The 19,124-nt window shown below is 47.7% G+C and overlaps 1 protein-coding gene across 1 annotated transcript in view; it reads left to right on the forward strand.

The window, feature by feature from the left end:
• Nucleotides 1-19,124, forward strand: part of fras1 (Fraser extracellular matrix complex subunit 1) — a 77,920-nt gene that overhangs the window by 20,472 nt on the left and 38,324 nt on the right. The window contains 16 exon segments of the mRNA XM_065951763.1: nucleotides 30-170; nucleotides 299-439; nucleotides 541-705; nucleotides 4,828-4,968; nucleotides 5,213-5,359; nucleotides 6,412-6,567; nucleotides 6,966-7,112; nucleotides 7,210-7,356; nucleotides 7,826-7,966; nucleotides 8,625-8,765; nucleotides 8,849-8,989; nucleotides 10,674-10,950; nucleotides 13,185-13,269; nucleotides 16,477-16,800; nucleotides 18,597-18,756; nucleotides 18,915-19,093. Coding sequence (XP_065807835.1) covers nucleotides 30-170; nucleotides 299-439; nucleotides 541-705; nucleotides 4,828-4,968; nucleotides 5,213-5,359; nucleotides 6,412-6,567; nucleotides 6,966-7,112; nucleotides 7,210-7,356; nucleotides 7,826-7,966; nucleotides 8,625-8,765; nucleotides 8,849-8,989; nucleotides 10,674-10,950; nucleotides 13,185-13,269; nucleotides 16,477-16,800; nucleotides 18,597-18,756; nucleotides 18,915-19,093 — 2,633 coding nt within the window.

Raw genomic sequence — 19,124 nt, forward strand, 5'->3', positions numbered from 1 at the left:
CATCAAACATGAACTCTTTGCTGCTCCAGCCTGTGACTCCTCCTGCGCCTCCTGTTTCCCTGACAACCCAAAGTGCATGAGCTGTCTGTCAGGCACCGCACTGCATCATGGGAAATGTATTTCTGAGTGTCCTGACCAGCATTACCTGGAGAACCACAGCAGGTGTCGAGGTATGCTAATCATATAAATCAGGTAAAGGTGAAGACCCGCCCCCTGGTGAAGGAAAGCGACAGCTGCAGATTGATGAGTGTTTATTTCTAAGATGGCTAACAGACTCAGCACCTTCTTTCTCTCTTAGTCTGTCACAGCTCCTGCTCCTCCTGCTGGGGTCCCTCTGTGTCTCAGTGCTCCACCTGTCCAGGTGAGCTCCTCCTCCACCTGGGTCAGTGTGTGGAGATGTGTGGGGAGGGGCTCTACGCTCAGGATGGCACCTGTCACAGTAAGAGATTACTTTTATATTCAAACCTTTTGATGGAAGTAAATGAGGAAGTTTGACCTGAGTCAGTCTGACCTTTGACCTCTCCTCTCACCTGTCGTCAGACTGCCACCCCACCTGTCGCTCCTGTGTGGGTCCTCTGTCCTCAGACTGTCTCACCTGTGTCAAACCTGAGGAGGTCCTGGTGCCTCAGGCTGCTTTGCTGCAGGGTGTCTGCTCTGCTGCGTGTCCCGCACACACATTCAGGGATCACACACACACCTGCACAGGTGAGGGGCTTCAATGTAATGTCTTCATGTATTCAGTGTGTGTGTGTGTGTGTGTGTGTGTGTGTGTGTGTGTGTGTGTGTGTGTGTGTGTGTGTGTGTGTGTGTGTGTGTGTGTGTGTGTGTGTGTGTGTGTGTGTGTGTGTGTGTGTGTGTGTGTGTGTGTGTGTGTGTGTGTGTGTGTGTGTGTGTGTGTGTGTGTGTGTTAACAGTCAGTTAGCAGGTGTGATTACAGGTTTCAGGTCAATAACAGGGTGCTGTGAGGAATGTCTTTGTACGTCCTGCTGTTAGCCGTTAGCTTCCTGCATACCTGAGGCTCAGAAACATCATCATTAAAGTTTCTACATGCTGTTCTTATCTGTAACATAAATACCTGTTCAGTTACCTGAGAAGGTGAGGTCACACACCTGAAATTTAATGATTCTAACATGCAGATTACCGAGCCTGTCTTAGCGGATGTTTGTGATCTGTTAAAGGGGATCTGTTGGAGGTGATCTGTTACAGGTGATCTGTTGGAGATGATCTGTTAGAGGTGATCTGTTAGGTGATCTGTTACAGGTGATCTGTTAGAGATGATCTGTTAGAGGTGATCTGTTACAGGCGATCTGTTGGAGGTGATCTGTTACAGGCGATCTGTTGGAGGTGATCTGTTACAGGTGCTCTGTTAGAGATGATCTGTTAGAGGTGATCTGTTAGGTGATCTGTTACAGGCGATCTGTTGGAGGTGATCTGTTGTAGGTGATCTGTTACAGGCGATCTGTTGGAGGTGATCTGTTACAGGCGATCTGTTGGAGGTGATCTGTTAGGTGATCTGTTATAGGTGATCTGTTAGGTGATCTGTTATAGGTGATCTGTTACAGGCGATCAGTTGGAGGTGATCTGTTGGAGGTGATCTGTTAGAGGTGATCTGTTGTAGGTGATCTGTTAGAGGTGATCAGTTGGAGATGATCTGTTAAAGGTGATCTGTTGGAGGTGATCTGTTACAGGCGATCTGTTGGAGGTGATCTGTTAGGTGATCTGTTATAGGTGATCTGTTACAGGCGATCTGTTGGAGGCGATCTGTTGGAGGTGATCTGTTAAAGGTGATCTGTTACAGGTGATCTGTTAGGTGATCTGTTATAGGTGATCTGTTGTAGGTGATCTGTTACAGGCGATCTGTTGGAGGTGATCTGTTAAAGGTGATATGTTAGGGGTGATCAGTTGGAGGTGATCTGTTAGGTGATCTGTTAGAGGTGATCTGTTGGAGGTGATCTGTTGGAGGTGATCTGTTAGAGGTGATCTGATCCAGGTGATATGTTAGGGGTGATCAGTTGGAGGTGATCTGTTAGGTGATCTGTTAGAGGTGATCTGTTGGAGGTGATCTGTTGGAGGTGATCTGTTAGAGGTGATCTGATCCAGGTGATATGTTAGAGGTGATCAGTTGGAGGTGATCTGTTGGAGGTGATCTGTTAGAGGTGATCTGTTGTAGGTGATCTGTTAGAGGTGATCAGTTGGAGATGATCTGTTAAAGGTGATCTGTTGGAGGTGATCTGTTAATGGTGATCTGTTAGAGGTGATCTGTTAAAGGTGATCTGTTGGATGTGATCTTTTGGAGGTGATCTGTTGGAGGTGATCTGTTAGAGGTGATCTGTTGGAGGTGATCTGTTGGAGGTGATCTGTTAGAGGTGATCTGTTAAAGGTGATCTGTTAAAGGTGATCTGTTGGAGGTGATCTGTTGGAGGTGATTTGTTGGAGGTGATCTGTTGGAGGTGATCTGTTAAAGGTGATATGTTAGAGGTGATCAGTTGGAGGTGATCTGTTGGAGGTGATCTGTTAGAGGTGATCTGTTGTAGGTGATCTGTTAGAGGTGATCAGTTGGAGATGATCTTTTAAAGGTGATCTGTTGGAGGTGATCTGTTAATGGTGATCTGTTAGAGGTGATCTGTTAAAGGTGATCTGTTGGATGTGATCTTTTGGAGGTGATCTGTTGGAGGTGATCTGTTAGAGGTGATCTGTTGGAGGTGATCTGTTGGAGGTGATCTGTTAGAGGTGATCTGTTAAAGGTGATCTGTTAAAGGTGATCTGTTGGAGGTGATCTGTTGGAGGTGATTTGTTGGAGGTGATCTGTTGGAGGTGATCTGTTAAAGGTGATCTGTTAAAGGTGATCTGTTGGAGGTGATCTGTTGGAGGTGATCTGTTGGAGGTGATCTGTTATAGGTGATCTGTTGGAGGTGATCTGTTGGAGGTGATTTGTTGGAGGTGATCTGTTGGAGGTGATCTGTTGGAGGTGATCTGTTAAAGGTGATCTGTTAAAGGTGATCTGTTGGAGGTGATCTGTTGGAGGTGATCTGTTATAGGTGATCTGTTGGAGGTGATCTGTTTCATGGTTGTGTGTAGCTGCAGCTGCCTTTATTCTGTCATACCGGCAACTGGTAGACAACATAAACACAGGACCTCTGCAGTAATCAACCTGCTGTATAATTAACATTCTGCTGCTGAGTGTGTCATCATCCTGACATCTCATCATCTCCCACCTGCTCCTGCCTCCTACCCACAATCCTCTTCTGCTCCATCAGAGTCTCAGAGTTTATCTGAGCAGACAGATTATAATCCAGTGAGATTACCACACACACACACACACACACAGACACTCACTCACATACACACACACACACACACACACACACACACACACACACACACACACACACACACAGACACTCACTCACATACACACAGACACACACACACACACACACACACATTAGACAGACAGCTTTAACATGAACTACAGACAGCTTTAATATGAACTACAGACAGCTTTAATATGAACTACAGACAGCTTTAACATGAACTACAGACAGCTTTAACATGAACTACAGGATGACTAAAGTATAGATTCTGTCTGTCCTCTCGGAGCTGGCTGTGTTCCTGTTGGACGGTTTCTCTCGGAGCTGGCGGCCGTCCTCGTCTTTCTGTTTCTTGACTTTGTTCTGGCAGAGCAGAAACAAGCTTTTTAAAAATGCGGACATGGAGCCAGAAACATCAGAAAACAGGACAGTGATGGAGAGGCCTGCAGCTGCATCTCTCAAACATGCTGCAAATATTTCAACCTTAAAAACAGATTTTTTCAGTTTGCATCATGCTTCTTTAGAGCTACAGCCCACAGCCAAAAAAAACTGGTGTTTTCACTTCTGCCTACCCTGTGACACAACCTGTGTGTTCCATAGTTAAACAACATTAAAGGTCCAATCAGTGAGCTGTGTAGAGAGTGAGATGATAAAGGTATCTTACTATCTGATCATTAAGGAAACATGCTATGTTGAAGTGCTGGCTTCTCTGACAACAATGCAGCAGCCAGTATGTCCTCCTTCTAACTTTAGATTCTGCTCCTGAATGCTCTGGATTTGTTTGGACCAGAGAAGGTAGGCGCTTTTAAGACCCCACCCACACGGCCGTTTTGGACGCCCCTCGGTTTGTCAGATATGAGAGCAGTTATCAGGTCAACAGGTGTTGCAGCGATGGAAGCGGTCAAGAGAAGTGGTTCAGACAGAAGTGATTGTACCCGACCTAAAAAGCCTCTGCATGTTTCTAATAAGCTCCACGAGCAGAAACGTGCTCAAACTAGGATCAATATTGGAGATGCTTTTGAAAAATGGAGAGAGGTTAGAACACAGAAAGGTTTACAGACCCATGCAGAGCTGGATAAACACTGAAGCTTCAGAGTCCACCACATGGTGACCTGCGTGAGCATGGACTCATATTATGAGCATATTATTACAAAATATTTTTTGTAATAGTTTTATTTCTAGTAAGAAATGTGTTTGTTTAGAGGTGTGTGTGTGTGTGTGTGTGTGTGTGTGTGTGTGTGTGTGTGTGTGTGTGTGTGTGTGTGTGTGTGTGTGTGTGTGTGTGTGTGTGTGTGTGTGTGTGTGTGTGTGTGTGTGTGTGTGTGTGTGTGTGTGTGTGTGTGTGTGTGTGTGTGTAACAGTTTCATTGTTTTAACATAAAATGACGATGAAATATCTACACAACTTCAATATATCTATTTAAACATATTCCTCTCTCATGGGTGTGTGTGTGTGTGTGTGTGTGTGTGTGTGTGTGTGTGTGTGTGTGTGTGTGTGTGTGTGTGTGTGTCCACAGAGTGTCACTCCTCCTGCTCGATCTGTTCTGGACACTCTGCAGAAAACTGCACTTCCTGTCCCGCCCCCTTCAACCTGCATGAAGGATGCTGTGTCCTCACCTGTCCACAGGTGTTCTTCAGACAAGACAACCAGTGCCAAGGTACACACACACACACACACACGCACACACACGCACGCACACAGACACACACACGCGCTCACACACACACACACACACACACACACACACACACACGTACATCAGTTATTTCAGTTTGCTTTAATCAAACACTATTTTCCTCTCTCCTTTTCTTACTCCTCTATGTCCCATTGACCCCCCCCCCCCCCCCCCCCCCCACACACACACACACACACACACACACACACACAACGACCACCCCCAGCGTGTCACCCGTCCTGTCAGTCGTGTTCAGGTCCCTCTCAGGCCGACTGTACCTCCTGCCCCCCCCTCACCGCCCTGCTGAGCGGATACTGCAGAACGAGCTGTGAGGACGGACTTTACCAGAATCCTGTGACCGGCGAGTGCACCAGTAAGTCAGAGAGAGAGTGTGTGTGTGTGTGTGTGTGTGTGTGTGTGTGTGTGTGTGTGCGTGCGTGCGTGCGTGCGTGCGTGCGTGCGCGCGTCTGTCTGTCTGTCTGTCTGTCTGTCTGTCTGTCTGTCTGTCTGTCTGTCTGTGTCTGATCCTGATCCCGACTCTATGATCCTCCTGATCCCTATCCTGCTCCCTATCCTGGTTCTGATCCTGGATCTGATCCTGGTTCTGGCAGATGAAGCCGGAGCAGAACTTTATTTGGTTTCTGTGTAAGATCAGAGCAGAGAAAGAAAGTAGGTCTGCTGTTTGTAAATCCTTCTTTTGTTTGAGCAGCGTGTCTGAACAGGCTGAAGGACCACCCAGGGTCTGCTCGCCAACACCACATTGTTCTCTGTTCAACCCGTCTGTGTGACTTCAGGACGCTCTCACGCTTAAGTTAACACGCTACAATGTAACAGGCAGACAGACACACAGACTGACAGACAGACAGACAGACAGACAGACAGGTGACTCACCTGGGCAGGTATTTTCAGATTGTTCTGATTAAATGTCAGAAAAACAAACTGACATCAGGACATGTTTCACTTAATTAAAACAGATAGTTATCTGTTTATTCAATCATCATGAACATGTCTCACTTTGTTCTCAGGTGAGGGGCCTAGGTCTCTGGGTTAGGGGTCCAGGTCTCTGGGTTAGGGGTCCAGGGTTAGGGGTCCAGGTCTCTGGGTTAGGGGTCTAGGTCTCTGGGTTAGGGGCCCAGGTCTCTGGGTTAGGGGCCTAGGTCTCTTGGTTAGGGGCCTAGTTCTCTGGGTTAGGGGCCTAGGTCTCTGGGTTAGGGGTCCAGTTCTCTGGGTTAGGGGCCCAGGTCTCTGGGTTAGGGGTCCAGGTCTCTGGGTTAGGGGCCTAGGTCTCTGGGTTAGGGGTCCAGGTCTCTGGGTTAGGGGGCCTAGGTCTCTGGGTTAGGGGCCCAGGTCTCTGGGTTTGGGGTCCAGGTCTCTGGGTATAATGTGATGGAGATGATGTCACTTCCTGTGTGTCTCCCCCTGCAGGCTGCAGCTCAGACTGCGGGCGGTGCTCGGCTGACCTGCACACAGGTGTTGGCAGTGTGTGTGTGTGGTGTAAGGAGACGAGGAGGTGGCTGCTGGGAGATCACTGCGTCTCTGAGTGTCCCCGAGGACACTACGGCCAGCACGGAGCATGCATCAGTAAGACTCTTTCTCTACAGTTAATACACAACATATACATAAATATAAAGATGGATGACGTGTCTCCACCTGCCCATCATGGAAACAAAAGTGAAGCAGAAACCTGAGACGGTGCTGACAGGTTATGACATCATCTGGAGTGTGTGTAGTCCACTTTCTCCTCTACCCTGATACACCAGAGGGCATTAAATAAGTAACTAATGAACCTGACGTCTGTTAACATGGAGCAGGCAGAGCTTTGGACCTGCAGCCCGTCAGCAGGTGGAGCTTTTAATGTTTTGGCTTCACTTTAAGGCAGCTGTCAGGTCGTCCATGTTTTTTATGTCTCAATGACTAATTGTTTTCACTCTGAACATTTTAAGTTTTATCTCAGTAAAATGTGTTTCTTTTTTTCCCAGAATGCAATCCATCCTGTGACTCCTGCAGTGGGGCGGGGCCTCTCTCCTGTACTTCCTGTCCTGTAAACAGCGTCCTGACGCTCTCGGGTCTCTGTGCTCCTCAATGTCCCCTCGGTTACTATGACGACGGTCACCAGGTCTGTCAGGGTGAGTTGTAAATACACCTCACTGATGTCAGGTGTTACATTGTGCCTCTGACCTCACCTGTAAACCACCCGCCCCCCCCTCCTCTCTGTGTCCTCAGGGTGTGACAGTCAGTGTCTCACCTGTGAGGTGGGCGGAGCCTGTTTGTCCTGCAGAGACCCCACCAAGGTGCTGCAGTTTGGAGAGTGTCAGTACGACACCTGTGCTCACCAGTACTACCTGAACACTTCCACCAGGGTCTGCAGAGGTACAACGCTGTTACCATGACAACCACAACACACACTCGCACACACACACACCTAAGACAACAACAACACTCACATCGTGGATGAAGTGCACTGACAGCCCCGGACTGATTTAACCCCTGGTTATATTAATAGTCATGTCAGAGTCGTATTTACAGAGCTTTTATTTTGAAGGTATGCAGAGGTGGAAGTGTTTTCCTGATCACTGGAACGTTTGAACATCACATCTCTTCTAAACACATTGGTGCAATTACCACCAACTCTCACACACACACACACACACACACACACACACACACACACACACACACACACACAGGTGTTCAGGTGAACCATGAGAAAGAAAAAACACAAAAAGATTAAAAATTAATCTCTGATCTCTCTGTTCTGCTTTCACCTTCTGCTCTCTCACTGCTAATCCACACACACACACACACACACACACACACACACACACACACACACACACAGAGTGCGATTGGAGCTGTAACTCATGCAGAGGTCCTCTGAGGACAGACTGTGTGCTGTGTATGGATGGATACGTGCTGCAGGACAACGTCTGCACCCAGAGCTGCTCATCGGGATTCTACCAGGACGGGGACACTTGTGAGGGTGAGTCATCAGCTGACTCATGTAAACATAAACACAGAACAGCTGACTCATGTAAACATAAACACAGAACAGCTGAGTCATGTAAACATAAACACAGAACAGCTGATTCATGAAACATAAACACAGAACAGCTGACTCATGTAAACATAAACACAGAACAGCTGACTCATGTAAACATAAACACAGAACAGCTGACTCATGTAAACATAAACACAGAACAGCTGACTCATGTAAACATTAACACAGAACAGCTGACTCATGTAAACATAAACACAGAACAGCTGACTCATGTAAACATAAACACAGAACAGCTGACTCATGTAAACATAAACACAGAACAGCTGATTCATGAAACATAAACACAGAACAGCTGACTCATGTAAACATAAACACAGAACAGCTGACTCATGTAAACATAAACACAGAACAGCTGATTCATGAAACATAAACACAGAACAGCTGATTCATGAAACATAAACACAGAACAGCTGACTCATGTAAACATAAACACAGAACAGCTGACTCATGTAAACATAAACACAGAACAGCTGACTCATGTAAACATAAACACACAACAGCTGATTCATGTAAACATTAACACAGAACAGCTAAACAAACAACGTGTGTGTGTGTGTGTGTGTGTGTGTGTGTGTCTCAGGATGTGATGCTCACTGTGAGCAGTGTCGGGGTCCGGCTCAGTGTCAGCGCTGCACGCCTCCGTTTGCCATCCTGCAGGGTCACTGTGTGCTGGATTGTGGGCGGAGCTTCTTCATGGACACCTCCTCTCAGCTGTGCAGACGTAACGACCTTTTCATTTCCTCCTGATTAGATGTAATTAAATTTATGAAATCAGTCTTAAAAGTTGTGTGTGTGTTTCCTCAGCGTGCTCCTCAGACTGTGTGCTGTGTGACGATGACGCACGCTGCAGAGCCTGCACAGAACACGCTTACTTGATGGACGGGTTCTGCACGCCTGACTGTGGGCGGGGCTACTACGCTGACGTGAAGACCAGGACCTGCTACGGTAAGGTTCTGACGTCTGCTACACACAGAGGGTCAACACGAGTTCAGGTGCAATGAATCACCGTTAACAATCATGTGAGACGGGGTCTTGGTGGCGCGGTGGTTGGTGCGCGTGTGTGGAGGCTGTCGTCTCGGGTGGGCGACCCGGGTTCGCTTCCCACCTGTGGCTTCTTTCCCGCATGTCGTTCCCCGCTCTCTCTCCCTGATTTTCGACTCTATCCACTGTCCTATCTCTCCATTAAAGGCACAAAAAGCCCAAAAATAAATTATATATATGACCAGACCCGTGTCACACAGACGGTCAGTCCTGATGGTCTGAAACTGTCTTACATGTAGCATGACGTTAGCATGTTTCCTCAGATTATAATCTGTACGTCTGCACTGGAGACGACACATCAATAATTCAAATGACCTACAGATGTAAACACACAGACAAGGCTGAACCACATGGCTGGTTGCTAGGCAACAAGCTAACAATATACTCAGACAGAAACTGAGACTGCGACGTCGAATACAAGACTTACATTTTAACAAAAGTTTCAAATCAGAAATCGCTGAGTCATGATTGATCAGAAATTTAATTATATATGTTTAATGATTAAAAAACATCTCGCAAAACAGTTAATATAATAATCTTAACAGTTTATAGGGGGGAACTGAGATCTAGAGGAGGGCAGCTACAGTGACCGACATGTTGTCCCTCATGTGGTCCCTCAGTGGTTCCTCTTGTGGTCCCTCATGTGTTCCCTCTTGTGGTCCCTCATGTGGTCCCTCATGTGGTCCCTCATTGGTCCCTCTTGTGGTCCCTCATGTGGTCCTCATTGGTCCCTCTTGTGGTCCCTCAGTGGTTCCTCATGTTGTCCCTCATTGGTCCCTCTTGTGGTCCCTCAGTGGTTCCTCATGTTGTCCCTCATGTGGTCCCTCAGTGGTTCCTCATGTTGTCCCTCATTGGTCCCTCTTGGGGTCCCTCAGTGGTTCCTCATGTTGTCCCTCATGTGGTCCCTCAGTGGTTCCTCATGTTGTCCCTCTTGTGGTCCCTCAGTGGTTCCTCATGTTGTCCCTCATTGGTCCCTCTTGGGGTCCCTCAGTGGTTCCTCATGTTGTCCCTCATGTGGTCCCTCAGTGGTTCCTCATGTTGTCCCTCTTGTGGTCCCTCCGTGGTTCCTCATGTTGTCCCTCATGTGGTCCCTCAGTGGTCCCTCTTGTGGTCCCTCATGTGGTCCTCATTGGTCCCTCTTGTGGTCCCTCAGTGGTTCCTCATGTTGTTCCTCATGTGGTCCCTCAGTGTCCCCTCGTGGTCCCTCAACGGACCCTCACATGAATCTGAGAGAGAGTAGAATCATGTCCCGGCTCTCTGATGAAGGTTTTTATATTTCAGTGAAAAATGTGAATAATTAAATATTAACGAACATGTTCAGCTTCAGGCGTCAGACGAGTCTGCAGAACCTCCTCGCACTTTTTATTGTTTTAAGATTCAAACAGAGACAAAGAAAGTTCAGAGTCTGCAGCTTTAAAACATAAAACGTGTGTGTGTGTGTGTGTGTGTGCGTGCGTGCGTGCGTGCGTGCGTGCGTGCGTGCGTGCGTGCGTGCGTGCGTGCGTGTGTGTCTTTGTGCCTGTGTGTGTGTGACGTCATGACATGAATATTTGACGTCTGATTTGATATTTCATTTTTACCCCCTCAGTGAACGCCCACCCCCCCACCCTGCAGGTGAACGGGTCTCTTCTGGTACCTGTAGGGGGCGTGACCTCGCTGCCCCCCTCCCTGCTGCAGGTGAAGGACCCTGACAGTCCATCTGAGCTTCTCAGGGTCCAGCTGATTCAAAGTCCCAGTAATGGCCAGCTGCTGCTCTTCAAGGCGGAGGAGGGGAAAGGACGAGAGCTGAGCCAGGACGACACCTTCACGTGGGGCGAGCTAAGAACAGGACGGGTCCGGTTCAGCCATCAGAGAGACAGATCCAGGTGAGTGGGATGGAGGTCAGGTGGAGTGTGTGAGAGACAGAGAGAGACAGAGAGAGACAGAGAGACAGAGAGAGACAGAGAGAGAGAGAGTTACTTACGTGTCACGTTACATTACGATACGATACGATACGATACGATACGATACGATACGATACGATACGATATGGTACGGTACGTTACGTTACGTTACGATACGATACGATACGATACGTTACGATGCGTCACGTATGATACGACAGGTTATGATAGGACAGGTTACATCACGATGCGTCGCGTTACGATGCGTCGCGTTACGATGCGTCGCGTTACGACGCGTCCCGTTACGAGACGTACGGTACGATACGACACGTACGATACGATACGACACGTACGATACGACACGTACGATACGACACGTACGATACGACACGTACGATACGATGCGACACATACGATACGACACGATACGATACGACACGATACGATACGACACGATACGACACGTACGATACGATGCAACACGTATGATACGATGCAACACGTACGATACGATACGACACGTACCATACGATACAATACATCACGTTACAATACATCACGTTACGATTTATTAAACTTTAGATTCTCCAGTGATCGTCTGATTTATCCCGTTGATTTCCTCTCAGCTGCTCGTATTTCTCAGCAGATGTGAGCTCAGTGTTTTTATCTGCCGGTGATTTCAGGGATCAAACAGGAGCGATGTGAACAGAGGACGTCAGTCTGATCACAGCTCACTATTCATCACTCCTTTCTGAGCCAAACGTTCCCTCGGCCAATCAGAGGAGAGACACTGAGCTGACTCAGCTGTTTGTGGATTACAGTGGAGACGAGCCAGAGAAGGAACAGAGCTGCTCTGTGAGCCATTATATTAATGGAGTCATAAAATCAGGATCAAAATCTGCAGATTACAGAGACAGATTTCCCAAATTATTTCAGAACGAGCGACACAGAGACGCTGACGGCTCGGACTCCCGTCACAGTCTCAAAGTGAAGCCTGAAGCAGCAGAGTCCTGTGAGTGTAGGTTGGTGTGTCTGTGGAGAGAGAGCGAGGCTGTTTGTGTTTAAGATTTAAGAAACCTAAAACTGTATCACACTCCTGAAGTGTTCAGTCTGAGCGTCATGTGATCACACAAACATCTGAATGTTTCTCTCTCCACCTGAAGTTTCTCCTCCAGCCTCCTCGTATTTATTCTACAGAAAGTCAGAGTGAGCTGATGTGAGAACACAGCAGGATATAATCAGGAGAATTCACCTGGAGCCAGTGGGAGGGGCCAGTGGGAGGGGGTGGTGACCTTTATTCCCTGTGATCGCTGCACGACCATAGACTGTCTGCACGCCACTTTACATTGTTTAAATATACGTGAACCTGTTTTAACCTTCGCCATGTCCACACGGAGGGTCGCTGCGTGCTCCATCGCCTCCTCTTCCCTCTGCCTCAGGGAATTATGGGTAATAAGGCCTGACTCTGATGGTGCTGAGGCGGCATGGAGAAATCCCTGATGTGTGTGTGTGTGAGCAGGTGTGTGTGTGTGAGCAGATGTGTGTGAGCAGATGTGTGTGAGCAGATGTGTGTGCGTGAGCAGATGTGTGTGAGCAGGTGTGTGTGAGCAGGTGTGTGTGAGCAGGTGTGTGTGAGCAGGTGTGTGTGTGTGTGTGTGTGTGTGTGTGTGTGTGTGTGTGTGTGTGTGTGTGTGTGTGTGTGTGTGTGTGTGTGTGTGTGTGTGTGTGTGTGTGTGTGTGTGTGTGTGTGTTCATGAGCAGGTCTGTGTATGTGTGTGTGAGCGTGTGTGTGTGTGTGAGCGTGTGTGTGTGTGTGAGCAGGTGTGTGTGAGCAGGTGTGTGTGTGTGAGCAGGTGTGTGTGTGTGTGCAGGTGTGTGTGAGCAGGTGTGTGTGTGTGAGCAGGTGTGTGTGTGTGTGCAGGTGTGTGTGAGCAGGTGTGTGTGTGTGAGCAGGTGTGTGTGTGTGTATTTGTAGAGTTACTGTTACCTCTGCTCTCTGTGAGGCGATTAGTTCTAATGACTACACACCAGGTCGGCCTCACAGGACTAATTTTCCCAGAATCCCCCTGGGCTGACTGAGGGCGGATTTGCTATCAGTAGAGAGAGAGAGAGAGGGCGAGAGAGAGAGAGAGAGTGAGTGAACTGTTGTCTCGTTTATTCACAACTTTTTAAAACAAATAATCATCTTAGTCTTTTTTTAACGTCTCTGTCTGCAGGAGCGGAGAGTTCAGTGTTCGAGTCGCCGACCCTCAGCTGTTTTCACAAACACAACGTGTTCAAGTTCAAGCTGTGTCCATGCAGGTAACTCACTCTCTCTCTCTCTCACACACACACACACACACAAGCTGCTCAAGTTAGAGCCTTGTCCATGCAGTTAAAACTCACACAAACAAACTTAGTTTATTACATTCATGACGAGGCTGCTGCCCTCTAGAGGTAACCTCCAGTAACACACGTAGATTATATTCAAATTCATTACAGATGAGGCTGGTTGTGAACTAAACAGCAGGAACATTTCTGACCTTTCTGGCAATAAGGAAGGAATGTTTGTGTCTAAATGTAGTTTACTGTGACTCATCCATCTGTGTCTGTCTGAGGTCAAAGGTTAAATCAATACTGGAGTTCATGTTGTGAAAGTTTCCCTCTGAGAGAAAACACTCCCGCCACACTGAGATGGAGCCGCTGCTGCCTCTGCACACATAAACTCTAACTACTCAAAGCTTATATATTTAGTTCCTTACAGCCCTGAGGTGTTGTGTGAAGGTCAGTCAGAGGTCAGTGTGACTGATTCTCAGTCAGTCTGACGGATAAAGAACACGACCAGAGACAGGATCAGAACTACAACTCATGTTAACATGTAGTTTTTAAACATGTTTGAGTCATGTCTGTCAACAAACATACATGATGTTTATTATTTAACAGAAAACTCAGGAAGTGCACGAGGAAACATGTGACCAGACTGCGAGCTTTAGAAGCTTTAGACGCTTTATAATCGTCAACAGCTCTGTTAACTCTGCTGACTCATGTTTTACAGTGCAACAGTCTGTTAACTCTGCTGACTCATGTTTTACAGTGCAACAGTCTGGTAACTCTGCTGACTCATGTTTTACAGTGCAACAGTCTGGTAACTCTGCTGACTCATGTTTTACAGTGCAACAGTCTGTTAACTCTGCTGACTCATGTTTTACAGTGCAACAGTCTGTTAAATCTGCTGACTCATGTTTTACAGTGCAACAGTCTGTTAACTCTGCTGACTCATGTTTTACAGTGCAACAGTCTGTTAAATCTGCTGACTCATGTTTTACAGTGCAGCTGTCTGTTAAATCTGCTGACTCATGTTTTACAGTGCAACAGTCTGTTAACTCTGCTGACTCATGTTTTACAGTGCAGCTGTCTGTTAAATCTGCTGACTCATGTTTTACAGTGCAACAGTCTGTTAACTCTGCTGACTCATGTTTTACAGTGCAACAGTCTGTTAACTCTGCTGACTCATGTTTTACAGTGCAACAGTCTGTTAAATCTGCTGACTCATGTTTTACAGTGCAGCTGTCTGTTAAATCTGCTGACTCATGTTTTACAGTGCAACAGTCTGTTAAATCTGCTGACTCATGTTTTACAGTGCAGCTGTCTGTTAAATCTGCTGACTTAGAGACCGTAGGTACCACGAGCTGGTCTGATAACTGAAGGCTCTCCCTGTTGTAGTAAAAAGACATTTCCAGGTTTTAATCAGTCACAAACATTAACATCATACATAACATTACTTTGTAAATAACTTCAATCTGAAACAGACTGTGGGTGTGTGTGTGTGTGTGTGTGTATAAGTGTGTGTGTGGGTGTGTGTGTGTTAGGGGGGGTTTGTGTGTGTGTGCATGTCTGTGTGTGATAAATTTACCCCACACATGTTGAGGTCAGCAGGAGTTCATCAGTGTGTGTTAGTGAGTCTTACACACAAACCTGAGGGGAGAGCAGATAAAAGACAGTGTGACACACACACACACACACACACACACACACACACACACACACACACACACACACACACACACACACACACAGAGATAGAGAGAGAGGGAGGCTCAGAGGCAGAAAGGAGGGTGAAATCAGGGTTTGAAACACTTTCTCTCTGCCAAAGAGGAATTCAAACAGATTTTTCCAGCCCCCTCCATACATACAGGTGATACCTCCCATCTCGATGTTTCCTGTTTGTCTTTGTTTTTCTCTGGGGGGGGGGGGGGTGGGGGGTGTTGTCTCTAGTTACCCCCGGTGAGACAGCAGCATGTCTGAGCACGTAATAAAAACACCCAAACACACACATCCCTTTGTTTCCCTCCTGGGTAAGGACTGAGGATTAAGTTTGTCCCTCTGGGGCCCCCGTCTCCTGGAGATCATTCCTCTACATCTGAAACTTAGTCCGAGAGAAAGGTCACTGTGTGTGTGTGTGTGTGTGTGTGTGTGTGTGTGTGTGTGTGTGTGTGTGTGTGTGTGTGTGTGTGTGTGTGTGTACGTTTGCGTGTGAGTGTGTGTGTGTGTGTGTGTGTGTGTGTGTGTGTGTGTGTGTGTGTGTGTGTACGTTTGCGTGTGTGTGTGTGTGTGTGTGTGTGTGTGTGTGTGTGTGTGTGTGTGTGTGTGTGTACGTTTGCGTGTGAGTGTGTGTGTGTGTGTGTGTGTGTACGTTTACGTGTGTGTGTGTGTGTGTGTGTGTGTGTGTGTGTGTGTGTACGTTTGCGTGTGAGTGTGTGTGTGTGTGTGTGTGTGTGTGTGTGTGTGTGTGTGTGTGTGTGTTAGTATGTATGTGTGTCTGAATCAGATGATTTAAACTGTGTCTGTGTCAGAGGTGTTATCAGGCCCGAAGGTAAAGGTAGAGAAACCTGGCCTGTTGTCATGGAGACGACATTCAGCTGTGACTGTAAATCAACAGGTCTGAGCCCGGAGCAAGATCAGGTCCAACACACACACACACACACACACACACACACACACACACACACACACACACACACACACACACACACACACACACTCACACACACACTCACACACACACACACACACTCACACACACACACACACACACACACACACACACACACACACACACTCACTCACTCACACAAACATAAACTTAAACTCAGCTGATCCCCCGAGCCAAGTGGAACATTTAAGAAAAGGAGCAGCTCGCGTAACTATGGCAACAACACGAGTGTCTTTATAACCTCTCATGAAGACATACCACACAGCCGGCTGATAACGACCACCGTCATCAATGTTTGTTTTTCTTCTGAAGTCACGTTTTATCACGTGAGATTCTGTGAGATCTCGTGTCTGTTCAGAAGATTATGAAGTAAAAACTCTGTCCTCATGTCTGAGGTCATCTCGTCTTAAAGAGACACTCACCTCAGCAGCAGCAGGACGCCCCCCCCCCCCGCTGACCCCCCGCTGTGGGCCTCTGCGCCTGTTCAGGAGTTCTGTGAGTGTCTGAAACGTTTCTCCTCCATCTTCCTCTTTCAGCCTCCAAAGGTCGTCACTCTCTCTCCTCTAACTGTGGACGGTCGAGGCACCATGGCGACCATCACCAAGTCGGTCCTGCAGGTCGAAGACCCTGACAACGCGGCAGACGTCCTGATCATGGTCCTGGACCCGCCCCGCCACGGCTGGCTGACCCGTCTCCATGGTGACCGGCCGCTGAGCAGGTTCAAGCTGGAGGATCTAAGCCGGGAACAGATCCAGTACCAACACGACGGGACGGAGGAGGAGCGGGACTGGGCGGAGCTACAGGTCAATGACGGACACACCTACAGGAACATCCTGCTGCAGATACACGTCAATCATAAGGTAGGCGGGGTTTAACGTAACGACCTCTGATAAGCAAGTCAATCACAAAGTGGGCGGGGTTTAACATAACGACCTCTGATCAGCAAGTCAATCACAAAGTGGGCGGGGTTTAACATAACGACCTCTGATCAGCAAGTCAATCACAAAGTGGGCGGGGTTTAACGTAACAACCTCTGATCAGCAGGTCAATCACAAAGTGGGCGGGGTTAAACGTAACGACCTCTGATCAGCAAGTCAATCACAAAGTGGGCGGGGTTTAACGTAACGACCTCTGATCAGCAAGTCAATCACAAAGTGGGCGGGGTTTAACGTAACGACCTCTGATCAGCAAGTCAATCACAAAGTGGGCGGGGTTTAACATAACAACCTCTGATCAGCAGGTCAATCACAAAGTGGGCGGGGTTAAACGTAACGACCTCTGATCAGCAAGTCAATCACAAAGTGGGCGGGGTTTAACGTAACGACCTCTGATCAGCAAGTCAATCACAAAGTGGGCGGGGTTTAACGTAACGACCTCTGATCAGCAGCTGGAGGTCCTGCTTTGTTTGTTTTTTTGTTTGTTAGCATCCAGCTAGTTTACCCCAGGCTCCTCTCATGTGCTTCTCCCTGACTATAAATCAATAACACACACACACACACACACACACACACACACACACACACACACACACACACACACACACACACACACACACACACACACACACACACACACACACACACACACACACACACACACACTCACTCACTCACTCACTCATGTATCCATTTCCTGTAGGCGTCCTGATGCTGCAGTCTGTGGTGCATTAAAGAGAGAGAGGGAGAGAGAGGGATTTATGTCCCAGCAGTGTGTGTGCGCTCTGTTCCTCTCTTTACCTGAGGATTTACCTGCACAGGTGTGTCACTCCAGCCCAGAGAGACAAAACACAGCTGTTTATAATCCGAGTGTTTCAGTCTGAATCAGGAACGTCAGCTGTGATGATTCTCAGGTTCATTAAAACAAACTGATCTCCTCTCTGCTGTCTGTGTTTATATTCAATCACACAGCTAACAGAGCTAACAGAGCTAACAGCTAACAGAGCTACCTGTGTGGACCAGGTGAGACTGTTGATCTGAGACCGAAACAGTCAGAGGGAGTCGTTCCTCTCCTGAACAACAGAGGAGGAATCATTATCAGTCAGAGGACGTCTTTAGATTTTACATCCTTCAGGTTCCTCTTTATTCTGCACCCTCAGCTGTTTGTTCAGGGTCCTTTGTGAGACTTTGATAATCTCCAGGATGAAGTGTTCGCAGCCTGTCCTGCTGAGTGATGAGATTCTACTGCAGAGTGAGAATCACTGAGACACCTAGAGGTCAGACAGGACACACACGCTGCTTATTATCTGATAACACACACACACACACACACACACACACACACGCATTAAGGCTGTGTACACAACAAGCAGCAACCTCCGGTGTTGAAGCTGATGCTGAAGTGTAAAATCCTGCAGTTCCTGGAGTGTCCACTAGAGGCTGGCTGCAGAAGCACAGGAAGTCACATACACACCCATTCTAAAAAGTCTGTTTTTACAGCAGAGATGAACATGTTTACAGCCTGGTTCAAAAAACCAAACAGGTGTGATTAGCTCATGTCTCCATGGACACACACTGTATTCATTTTTTTGATGACTCATCCAAGAAAAGAAAATGTTTGGTTTCATTGTGTTGTGCGTCTGAGGATGTGACGGGTTGTGTTACCGAGTCATGACCTCATCTCACGAGCTGACATATATATGTATTCATTTGTATCTCAGGTGTCTGACTCTCCTCACATGCTCTCGCTGCCGATGACCTGGGTGCGAGAAGGCGGGATGGTTCGTCTGGATAAGAAATACCTGCAGAGCGACATCAGAGGCGTGAGCTCTGAGACCATCGTCTACAGCGTCCAATCATCAGAGGGGACGCCTAAACATGGTAAAAACTACACTTACATTCACACCTCACAGATGGATGAGAAGAGTGAGTTTAGCTGCACTTTGGTCACCATGGTAACAACTTGTCCGTCACAGGTATTTGGTATTTCTTGTTGTATGAAAAGGTTTCATGACTCCGCCCTCTCTTCCTCTCTCCAGGTGAGGTGGTGTTGATGTCCATGCCGGCTGACGGCCCACCTGAAGGATGGCGTCCGTCTCTGACAGGTGATGGAGGTTTCACGGCGACGAGTTCTTTCACTCAGCAGGACGTGAACGACGGCTCGGTGTGGTACAGACACCTCGGACCCGGGACCGACAGAGACTCCTTCATGTTCCAGGTGAGAGTTGAGACGCTACCTGTCTTTACAC

This window comes from Labrus bergylta, chromosome 2 (genome assembly GCF_963930695.1).
Source record: "Labrus bergylta chromosome 2, fLabBer1.1, whole genome shotgun sequence".
Taxonomy (NCBI): domain Eukaryota; kingdom Metazoa; phylum Chordata; class Actinopteri; order Labriformes; family Labridae; genus Labrus; species Labrus bergylta.